Here is an 11594-nt window from a genome sequence, read left to right as displayed (position 1 = left end):
AGGAACAGATTCAGATGTAGAGCATGTTGAGTTTATCCATTAATTACCCTTAAGCAAGTTGCAAAGGAACCACACATTTTTTCTAGCCATGAAAAGTTTCTGATTTAGTGATATAAGATGTAAAAATGTCGCCAGGTTTGAGCTTTTGTCTTTAATGTGATCATGGGATTATTGTCCTTTAGTCTGTTGAGATTCTTTGATCTAGCTGTTGATTTTGAAGTATAGTTGAATAATTTAGAGCCAGTTCTTCGTAAATGTTCCCTACCTTTTGTGCGATAAACTCATACCACTAGAAGCAGAATAGTCCCTCAGTATTATCCTGCCCCCAACATGCTTTGGAGTTAATGCTTGGCTCCTCCATTCTCACTCCTTACCCTTTAGTTTCATTGCATGAAGTGCACGGGGCGAACCCGTCCTTCATTATGCATGGTTCACTTTCAGTTTGAATATTTCAACAAATTGTCTGGGCACTGTTGCATGCTATCACAAGAACCTATCACACATGAGGACTGTGATTAATGAACAAATTATTGCCAGGGTTATGCATTTTGGGATTACATTATAAGCCAGGAATTAATAGCAAGCATTGTAAGGTTTTGACTCCCACCAAAGTGTGGACGTCACTTCGTCTCTATCCAAAGACATCAGACTAATCCAAGGAAACAAACTATTTTATCTATTCTGTTGTGAGGTTGCAGTTAAACGTCTAACCTGAACCATAAAGCTATTCAGGTTGCCCATGTTAAACTTGAAGGTGTTTGTTGGCTGGTTGATGCCCTCTAAATCCATGGTGAGGTGAGAGTTATTCAGTCCACTTGTTACAACACACCCATACCACTGGCAGCTTCATCTCTCTGTATCCCTTGTGTTGACCATAACATATTTCCTTCTTATCTGAAGGGGAACGTTTTGATCAGTTGGTTGACATTTAGATAGAACTTTATTGCAGAAGGATAATAATCTCAAACCCATGTCTAATCTGGGATTACAAAGGATTAACAGACATTAATTAAACTAATGGAATGACTGATCTATGGTAAATTTACCGACTCAATCAATTTCTTCAAAGCATGTTCAGCTATCCCCCCCTAATTATGCCAGGGCCTCGATCATTGCTGCAAAAATGAAGTTTTCTTTGCAACTTGCTAAAAAAAACTTTTATAAAAAGGATTTTGCTGGTGTATGTATATATTTCATTCATAGAATTTTAGCCATATGTGGATTCCAGGAAATCCAAGCTTCTTTTTAAAAAATCATTAAAGTTTTATGTTGCGCAATTATCTCTGGGAAAAGAAAAATTCATAGAAATCCTTAAAAAAAAAATCTGGTTTAGTGAGACGATTACGTCCTGGATGTATGAGAGTATGCAAACATCTAACTGCTGCTGTAGTTTTACCTCACGTCCACCCAGACAGGAAAAAAACATATTTTTACTCCGCACAGATCTCCACAGCCCTTAGCATTGTCGTCTCCTCTAATGATGGATGTTGTAGTCGAGACTGTGCCAAGCAGTATTTGTTAATGCACCGCATTGTGTATTACTTTGTACACTGTTCATTCTGAATGTTTGGTTGTCTCTCCCTCCATGGAGGTGTCACAGTGATCACAAAGTGCCATTAAAGTGCTTTGTTGTCATACCAACGATATAAAAAAAGTATATTTTGTAATGTATGTGGTGTTGCCTTATTGAAGTCGGTCTCGTCTGTGCCTGTTTATGTGTGTGTGAGAGAGTGTGTATGTCGGAGCTCATCCTGGATGACGGGGTGTGCTGAGGTTAATGAGCCACAGTGTGGCAGCAGCTCCATATAGTGTCCTCTGCATACAAGCACAAACACTTTTACTACTGGAGACCAAATAAAGCATTCATTCTATGATTGATAGTGATCAAACTGCAAAATGATTATAGTCATCTATTTAATAATGGTGTGAACTGCAGTGAGTGTGCAACTGTCTGTCTTTTGGAGTCATGATGTCATTCCTTGTGTGCTGTGTTACACCTGTACCAAGCTTGCCCCCCTCCTACAATCAATCTATAGCATGAGTCACACTGCAAATAGATCTCAATGGGACTAACCTGGTTAAATAAAGGCTAAATAAAATAAAAATAAAAGAATGCACGTTAGAGAAAAAGAAATCATTGTTTTGTGCCGTAAAAGAACGTGAAATCAGTTTGTAGTGCTTTAAGCTTCCAGTTTGCTTTGGGTTTCTTTTTCGTTGTCCTTATTTTTACAATAAAAAAACTCCAACATGCACAAGTCAGGCAGATTTAAGCCTAACCATTCAATGAACTAATCTGAGTTTTCTGAGTACAGGAGACATTTTCATAAGTTTTTGTGTTTTTAAGAGAACGCAAATGTGACCTTTTCTGTTTTTAATCTACAATCATATAGAGAGAAAAAAGCCCCACCTAAAGCCCCTCCCAAAAGAAATAAAAATAAAATAACAGCTTTATTCTTTGAATAAAATGTTTTTTTGTTAGATTTTTTTTTTTTTTACTTTTCCTCTCCTGCTTGTCTGGCATTGGGTAACAGGGCAGCAGTCTCAGCACAAACTCCTATCCCCAGCTACCTACTCCAGCTCTGCTGGGGGGAGCCCGAGGCACTCCCAGGCCAGGGTCGTCCCCTGGGCCTCCTCCCGGTGAAACCTGCCTGAAAGGGGGAATCCTAAAAAGATAATCTGGCCTCTCTCAGTGTGGAGGAGAAGTGGCTCCTCACCCCATCTCTAAGGGAATGCCCAGCCACCCTTATTTGTATCCAGGATCACGTTCTGCTGGTCATGGTCCGAACTGCATATAGGTGAAGGTATAAATGTCAATTCAAAGTTTTGAATAATTTATTTTTGGCTGAGCTATTAAAAGAATTAAAAACTACAATGAAACTACTTTTATTTATTTTTTTTATAAGAATATCACACAGTTAACATGTAATTATTTTTCTCCTTAGAGATTTTTAATTCCTGATACCAAAAAACAAAACATTGAACTAATATTATTGGACATTTTTGAAGGATTACTGGACTGTTTTGAGCGTTTAGGCGTTTTGACACACAAAAAAATTTGTTTTAGTAGATTAGGGAAACAACTAACGCTTATTTCCCTGAGAGATTAATCTATCAATCTTTCTTTTCTTAAATAACTGAATAGCAACAGGTGCTTTATAGCAGAAATTAATTTCACAGAATTTCCACTTGAGTTCTGGAAGGTTTTTACTTTAAATGCAAACTATTTTCTACAGTTCTGGTTTAATTGGTTCCTAGTTGGCTGTTCTTTCAATAATCCAGGACTATAATCCACTGAGAGATTAATCTATAAACATTTGATCAATTAATCCTTAGTATGAAACACGGGAAACTTTATTTAACAGGATATTGAAAAGTATTGCCGCAACTAACAATTATTTAGCAAATCAATTAATCTGTTGATTTTTTTTTTTTTTTATAAATTAATGATTAATAGTTGGATAGCAAAAGGTTCCTTCGAAAAGATTTTTTTAAGAAAGTAAACAAGGTGAAACTAAAACTTTTCCACTTGAGGAGTTCTGGATAGAGCATATTGACAGAAAGAAACATTTATTTATTTTTTCATCTTAAATGCAAAAAAAGCATTTTGATATAACGACAGCTTAGTGGGTTGCTCTGTCAGCAAAAGGCATATTTTACAGTCTCTAGACTCCAGTTAACAATTATTTCAATAATCAATTGATCATGATTTATATGATTATTGTTTCAGCCCTATTAGAAAGTATAGATAGATAGATAGATAGATAGATAGATAGATAGATAGATAGATAGATAGATAGATAGATATATTAGTATTACATGTATTACGCTATATGACACATATATATTTAGATATATTACATATATTTATTATCTAAGGAGGGGCTCGCCCAGTGCGCCGTTCATGCAAAGCCGCCTCTGTTCCTGGATAGCCTCGGTTCGTAGCTTTTCTCTCATCCAACTCGTTCCTCTTTTGCATAAAGCAGCAGCTGGGCTGTTCCGTGAACGCACCTCCCTCTTCCTGAGTGGTTTTCCCACTTCTGCTGCAGCACCGAAACGCCTTTTCCAGCTGAGTGGGTTTAATCAGGCTCAGATGTGATCTGGCAGACCAGGGTCAGGACCCCACTGGAGCCAGTCAGCTTTAAAACAGCAGCTTTGCGCCAACTCCTGTGAAACTGATCGGGACCATTTCCAGCGGATTTATCAACAGTTACGGGGGCTTAATCGAAAACCAACTCAGTCACTTCCACTGGAAAAAGAAGCAACAGGTTGCAGGAGAGAGAAGCTCATCATGCCGACCAAGAGCCAGTATCTGCGCCCCCGGCTCTGCACGCTGCACAAGGGGGACAACGGCTACGGCTTCCACCTCCACGGAGAGAAGGGCAAGACGGGTCAGTTCATCCGCCTAGTGGAGCCCGACAGCCCGGCAGAGTCCTCGGGGCTCCGAGCCGGAGACAGACTGGTGTTCGTGAACGGCGCTGAGGTGGAGAGCGAGAGCCACCAGCAGGTGGTGTCCCGGATAAGAGCCACCGTGGGCCCGCTGGAGCTGATAGTGGTGGACCCGGACACGGAGCAGCTGCTGAAGAAGCACAACCTGAAGTGTCTAAAGGAGTACGTGACCGAGGGGCTCCCCTTACCTTTGGAGGAGGAGGAGGAGGAGGAGGGGGAAGAAGAGGAGAAGGAAACTGAGGAGGTGAAGGTGGTGAAGGAGGACACAGAGGCAGAGGGGACAGAAAACTGGGATGTGGAGGTGGCAGAGGTGGAGAATGGAGAGGTGGTGGAGGTGGTGGAGCAGGAGGTAGAGAGGGAGGAGGAGGAGGAGGAGGAGGAGACACCCAGGGAGCTCACACCGGTCCCGGTGTTACCAGAGAGGAACGGAGAAGTCCATGAAGAGGTGGAGCAGAAGCTGATTGTCAGCTCTGAAAAGGTGAGTTAAAGGCAGCAGCAGCAAACCACCTGTTGGTTCCTCTGATCAAAGGCGTTAATATTGGTACAAACACAGCAGATGTAGACCGCCCTAACCCTAAACACAGCAGATGTAGACCCCCCCTACGCCATTGTGGACCTAGGGCGCAAAAAAGTTCCTCGTCATCACATCTGTTATGAAGTCCATATTATACCCCAACACACGGCAGATTTTAATGTGATGGTGAGCCGTTTAAATACGACACCCAATAGCAAACTTTTAATTACTATGTTAATAACTGTGTATAGTTCATTAGACGGTAGTAAAACAAAATACACCCATACAATATGTTTCAAACTGCAATAAAGATCTTAAAAGAACGATTTATTTGAGTATTTTACAGCTTGGAATTATGGGTAATCCTGAGCGTCGATTAAAACCATAACCGTTACGTTCAATGGATGGGGTGTTGTACTTCATTTGGAGCCCACCCAGATTATGTTGCTTACAGGCCTGTTGTTGTGTCGTTATGCCATTGATTCTGATGAAGACCTGCTTGTTATCAACCTGTGATGACAGCTGACAGGTCAGCGTGTTCATTAGCAGTCAGGTTGGGGCTCCTCAAAGAAAGGCTACTCTGTGTCCCTAATAGAAGGTTAGAAGGGCCCTTCTTCACAGTAGGGGCCACTCTGTTACACACTCCTTTGAGACAGAGGCAGCTGTTGTTAAAACTGGAGGCCCCATACTTCTTGGCCCCCAGAACCCCACCAAGACATTACCAGACTAACCTTTGGATGCACCTTTACCTTTCAGTCACTTTCTTCATTTTTATTAGACATTTATATTGTAGACAAAGCGTGAAGACATGAAGTTAATATGTCCTATTTTTAGCCCTGCTTTAGTTTGATTAGTTACTGCTATCTATTATCTATTATCTCAATTATCTTTCTCTCAATGAGCCTTATAATCATTTCAATTCAGTTTATTTATATAGCGCCAATTTACATCACATGTCATCTCAAGGCACTTTACAGTTCAACCAGATCATACTGTCAAATTGATTCAAAGTTTTCTATCTAAGGACAACCAGTTGATTGCATCGACTCATTGACTTGAATGCAATCCCCCACACTAAGCATGCTTGTAGCGACAGTGGAGAGGAAAAATTCCCTGTAACAGGAAGAAACCTCCAGCAGAACCAGGCTCAGTGTGAGCGGCCATCTGCCGAGGGGACAGAAGCAGAGATACAAAAAGCAGCTGTAAAAGGCGGCCCCGTCCAGGAAAAACACAGTCAGGCAGATGAGCTTCCATGTCAGAGGATGAAGAGAGCACACCCAGCCAGTCACGGTCAGAGAAACGGGACTACACTGAAAAACAGGCCGATATCCAGCATCTATAAACAAGGGTGTTGATGGCAGCAGCACAGCTGATATTTCTCTCCAGGATGGAGTCACAGCTAAACAGGAACAGACATGGCAAATTCACCTGAAACAGTTTCCTTCAGTTTCCTTTGAGGAGGTGTGTCCAAAATGTCAACAAGATGGTTTATCAGATCTGCAAACAATGTTTTTCTAACTATTAGGTAGCTATTACTTAATAAAATCATATATTTTAATAAAAGATTTTCAAATATTGTCCTTTTCAGGTCAGACATTAGCTATGCATGTTATTTAAATTTTGAATAACATGAATACAATAGAAAAATCAAGATAAATGGCAAATAATTAAACAAAAACTGATCATAAATTAACTTTAGAACCATTAGCCAACTTCGATTGACCGAGGAATAAAAAAACAAAACAAAATAACAAATAGTTTTAGGGTCCAAATAATTTTCTCCTTGCAGAATGCTCTTGATGACCCCAAACAGTGTCTAACTGGGTGGCTAAATGATTCCTCCTGGTCCATCTTAAAGATCAATCACCTGAAAACACAGAAAGATTTTGGATTATGACTCATAAAGTTAAATAACTGAGGCCAAAACCAGCAGAGGAAAGTCGAGGAGAATTTAAGCGTGTGTCCCTGCATTAGATGCTGTCAACAACAACAAATGATTTTCATTTCTAAACTGCCCACAACAAACAGTGGTTTATAATTGAATTCTGTTTCTCAAATCTTTGTGTAATAAATCCCTTTCATTTGATTTTGTTTCAAAATATTATAGGCCATTTTTTTTTTCTTTCTCAGCCACTTGTTGCCATCTGCTTTATTTTCCCTTGCCATGTGTGTGTGTGTCTGGTCGTGTTTCACTCCAGCAGAGGTTCCAGTCGAGGACAGCTGTGGCTCCTCGCTGAGCCTTCCTGGATGTTTATCCCCGAGGCTGTTTCTGTCTGTGTCCAACGCTCATCCTCAGTTCATAATGGGAAGAAGGGCAGAAAACCACAGAAAAAAACCTGCTATAGTTTCTTTTCTTGCATATTGAACCACAAACAGTTTCCAGTTTGCTGCAGCAGCAAACTAAAAAGAGTTTTCTCAGCAGCCAATTCCATACCAAACCTGAAACATTTTTTTTATCCCTTTTCTTATACTTTAAACTTAACAAAAAGCAAACATAAGACCAATAAGTCATTTTCTTGCATTTGTGTTGATAGAATGAACCTTCAGAACAAAAAGGCAGTAGCCGCTCTACATCCAACAGCTATATAATGACAGCTTTGGGTTTCCAATGCAGGCATTTCCATGTTGGATTCATGTTTCTGGTATTTAAGAGATGTTTTTTCTCTCTCTCTCCTTCTTACATGGAAATAGAAACGGCCCACGCTTGTTTGTGCTCCACACTTGAGCATCTCTGGGTTATGTTGTTTGTTCCCGGAATACGCATACAATTGTTCTTGTGTTTATTCCCGATCCTCTCCACAGATGGCCTAATGGAGTTGTGGCGCTTCTCTTGAGTCTGGCACGTAACCCAAAAGGGAAGCAGGTTTCAGGAAAACAATAGAAAGTCATTTTCAAGTGCTGCGTTTTTATTCCAGCAGCTTATCAATAATATATAAAAAAAGAAAAGGATGACCTGAGTAAATCTTGCTGAGGAGTAATCCCAAATGGGAATTTTCTTTGCACTAAAGAAGATTTCCCAAGCTGGGAAAGTAACTTGGAGACATCAGAGCACATCGTAGTAAAATTGGACTCTAGAGACTCTTTTAAGCTTGCTCTCTGTTTTGCAAAGCCACCTCGGGGCATGTGTTGCACAAACTCAACTGTTTCTGGAATTTTCTTCCTGCATCCTGTCTGGCATTCCTGTGTCCAAGTCCTGTCGCTCCGCCAGCGACACACACCAGCACTTACAGAGCTCACACAGCCCAGGCTGATCCAGCTCTGCTTTACGCTCCACTGCTACTTATCTGGTATCACCTATCCGCCCGAACTTTAAAGCTTCATCTCCTGAAGCTGCTCAGGCTAAAGCTTGTGGTTGCCATGTCAACGCTGACAGTGTGTGTGTGTGTGTGTGTTTGCAGGTCTTGTGAAGTGTAGGTGAGGATGAGGGTAGGTGGAAGTGAGAACGGGAGGTGTGAAAAATGGATGAGCAGTGATTACGGGTCAGAAACGTTCAGTTCGCCCCGGGAGGACAGAATCCGCTATCGTCACTGCGGAAAGGAAAAACAGACCAAAACACTTCATCCGTTCCAAAGGTCATTGCTCTGTTTACCAGGCTGTAAAAGTTTTACTCTGTCATTGTGGAGGAAAATAACGGCAGGATGTAGCCTCTACCATTAGCTCATTAATAAAAAGAGTGTGACTAGGATTAAAATCCTTCAAATTAGAATAAAACACCTCAGTTATACAGTCAATAAAGCCCAACACTTGATTATGTACTTTATAAGCTTAATCTGAATGGTTGAAATTCAAAAGGATTTTCTAAAAGTATTTGCTGAATTTCTTAACATCAACATGTTTCTAGGCAAAAAATACATAAATAAGGAATATAATATGATTTGATTTATCATGAAAACCATGATTATGGATGTCTTGGATTTTGTGGAGTATGTATTAGTAGTAAGTGTCTGACTTGCAGGAATTGGCTACAAGGGTCTTCTAATGTAAGGTAAACAATATTGGATTTAATTTGAATGTAAAGCGTGGAATTTATTTTACATAACAGAACAGAAAGCTGTTAGAGTTGCTACTTATTAATGATTCTGATGACTAGCCATGTAAGCTATTTAGTGAGTGTTATGTACTCAATTGACATACTTACAGGGGAAGATTAGGGTGGAAAAAAATTAATTGGATTAATTGATTATTAAAATAATCGTCAACTAACTTTGTAATCGATTAGTCGTTAACTTGAGCTTAGAGAATCTAAAACACAAAAATATGTATGAAAATATTTAAACATTTTGCATTTAAGATAAAAATCTTTTTTTCTGACAATATGTAAGTGGAAAAGTTTGAGTTTCTCCTGGTTTAATTCAGCAAAAAGTCTTCTTTAAGGAACCTGTGGCTATCCGGTTATTAATCGATTATTCGGAAATTAATCGCCGGATTATTCCATTTGCAAAATAATTGTTAGTTGCAGCCCTAATTTGGTTTAATACTAAAGGTAGATGCAAATGAATAAATGATTTACATCAGCAGTTCTCACTTCAGATGCAGTCTAAAACATAGCTACCTTCGTTTTCTGATAGGGCTCACATAAATTGCAAAAGAAAATTAAGAATAGTAGTTTTAAATTTTTACTTTTCCATCAGCTCTGAGTCAGAAATGTATTTTTTAATCAGTCTGTTTTATTTTATCCCTACTGTTAACCAACATCTGGAACAAGCTCCTTAGAACAGACAATTGATTGGTTTAAATAACTTTCATGAGAACCGCTACAAAATTGGAAATCATTTTGACTTAGAAAAAATGTTCTACTACTGGCCTTCTTGGATAAGTTGTTCTCCAGTTCTAACTTTTTGTTGTAACTACGGTTGTTATGAGGCGCTTCATGGCTCAGCTGTAAAGCAGGCACACCATGTACTGGACGTCAAGGTCGTTAAAAAAAGGTAATCAAGCGCAGGTAAGATAAACTTATATTACACAAAGCAACAAAATCGAATGATAAGCTCTTCCATGGACCAAAACAGAGAAAGAAAGTATAAATTTATTTTTACAAAGGGTTTTCTCTCAAATATGAAAAGAAAATGATTTTTAGACCTCTGTGGAGGAAGATAAGAGCTGTGGATAAGATCAGTTCAAAGAGAGCAGACCAGGGGTCATTTAATCCCCCTATATTAGTAGGAGGGACAAACACATCCATGTTCAACTTTTATATAAATAACTTTGTTGGGATGGAAGTAAAAATTGACTTTATTTTCTTAAAAATAAGAATATTTTTCAATTTTTACCCCACTTAGACTATATTGTACATTTAAAATACAATCATTTGTCAAATTAATATTTTTATATTTGCATTTTTTTAAGTGTGTGTGGCGCATTGTTTTTTTTCTCTAGAAGTAGCTGTACAAAAAAACAGTGGGAGTACATTTAGATGGTTATATAACCTGGAGCTGATCAGGCAGTTGTTGCTTCGAAATATTACCACAAGCAACCAGGATTAGAGGAATGATTAACTACGTAAATTTAGGCAAACCGCTGTATTCATCAGATTTATGACTGCTGATCCATGCAAAAAAACATCATTGGTTGGCAAATCTGTTTTCTCCTAACCAGTAGTGAAAGTTTTGCAGATAAATAATTAACCGTATGAACAGAATTGTGTTCAGATTGCATCTTTCTGCCAACGTATTTGTGTGTTTGCAGTGAAAGTGCCTGTGAGTTAGATTGCAGTAAGAGGGCGTAATATTGGGGTGTTTTTTTTAGCGTCCTTCTTCACCACTGGCTGCTTTCCTAAGCTTGTCTTTAAACAGTAATTACTGAAGAGGAAGAGCATTTTTTTCACATGAAATTGGCTGTGTCTAGATGAGATCTCAAAGGCAGGGAGGCGTTTCTAAGTTGATATATCTGTGTGTGTGTGAGAGAGAGAGAAAGACACTGCAGCTCAGAGACACCACACACATTGCGGGAGGGTTTTAGTAACACTCGAGGTAGACTTGGTCAAAGTGCCCTGTGTTTGCAATTTCTTCTCTCTAATCTGATTTCTATAAAAGCTGCTTATTAAAGAGCTCGGGACCCATGTGTGCGCAGTCTGGCCTGACACAATCTTCCTCTCGTTTTAATAAGGAATCTCCATGGAAGGGCCTGGTTTTTACAAGAAAAGCATCTTAAAAGGGCAGCGAGGAAAGATTTAGATCAGATATGTTTGCTCAGCACTGCATGGTCCTTAGAGATTACATTCATATAGAGTTTTGTAGGACAGATGTGACTAATGTGAAAAGTATTTTAACCGACATCCAAACAACCTTTTTTCCCTTTCTCTCAAATTCTCATTGCAATTTTCAAACTAAAGGGTATTCATCCGACTAATGTACAGAGGCAAACTTCTTAGAGATTTTATGTGACCAAAACAAGGTTCCTGAAGGATTTTAATTTCATCTTCACGGGTTACAGTGTTCTGACGAGCAACAGCCTATAGTAGAGCTGAAACAAGTAATCGAATTATTACGATTAATCAATTATTGGAATAATTGTTAACTACTTAATCAATTAATTATTAACTATTGTATAGATACTTAATAACATGCCTTTAGCTGACAGAGCAACTCACTTAGAGCAGTAACTATACCAAAATAGTTTTTTAACATTTTTAATG

At 39.1% G+C, this 11594-nt stretch overlaps 2 protein-coding genes across 2 annotated transcripts in view; both read left to right on the top strand.

Moving 5' to 3' along the window:
- LOC119781689 (ras-related protein Rab-37-like) overlaps positions 1 to 1671 on the top strand; it is a 22611-nt gene extending 20940 nt beyond the window's left edge. Inside the window, exon 9 of the mRNA XM_038282239.1 lies at positions 1 to 1671. This exon is cut by the window's left edge and continues 936 nt beyond it. The gene's annotated coding sequence lies outside the window, so the exon portion shown is untranslated.
- Positions 1672 to 4007: 2336 nt separating this feature from the next.
- The window catches only part of LOC119781688 (Na(+)/H(+) exchange regulatory cofactor NHE-RF1-like), a 32448-nt gene continuing 24861 nt past the window's right edge, over positions 4008 to 11594 (top strand). The window contains exon 1 of the mRNA XM_038282238.1: positions 4008 to 4924. Coding sequence (XP_038138166.1) covers positions 4289 to 4924 — 636 coding nt within the window. The 5' untranslated portion in view covers positions 4008 to 4288. The remainder of the gene's footprint in view (positions 4925 to 11594) is intronic.

Source organism: Cyprinodon tularosa, unplaced genomic scaffold (genome assembly GCF_016077235.1).
Source record: "Cyprinodon tularosa strain WSP-4 unplaced genomic scaffold, ASM1607723v1 ctg181, whole genome shotgun sequence".
Classification (NCBI taxonomy): domain Eukaryota; kingdom Metazoa; phylum Chordata; class Actinopteri; order Cyprinodontiformes; family Cyprinodontidae; genus Cyprinodon; species Cyprinodon tularosa.
This window is presented reverse-complemented; position numbering and strand designations above follow the sequence as displayed.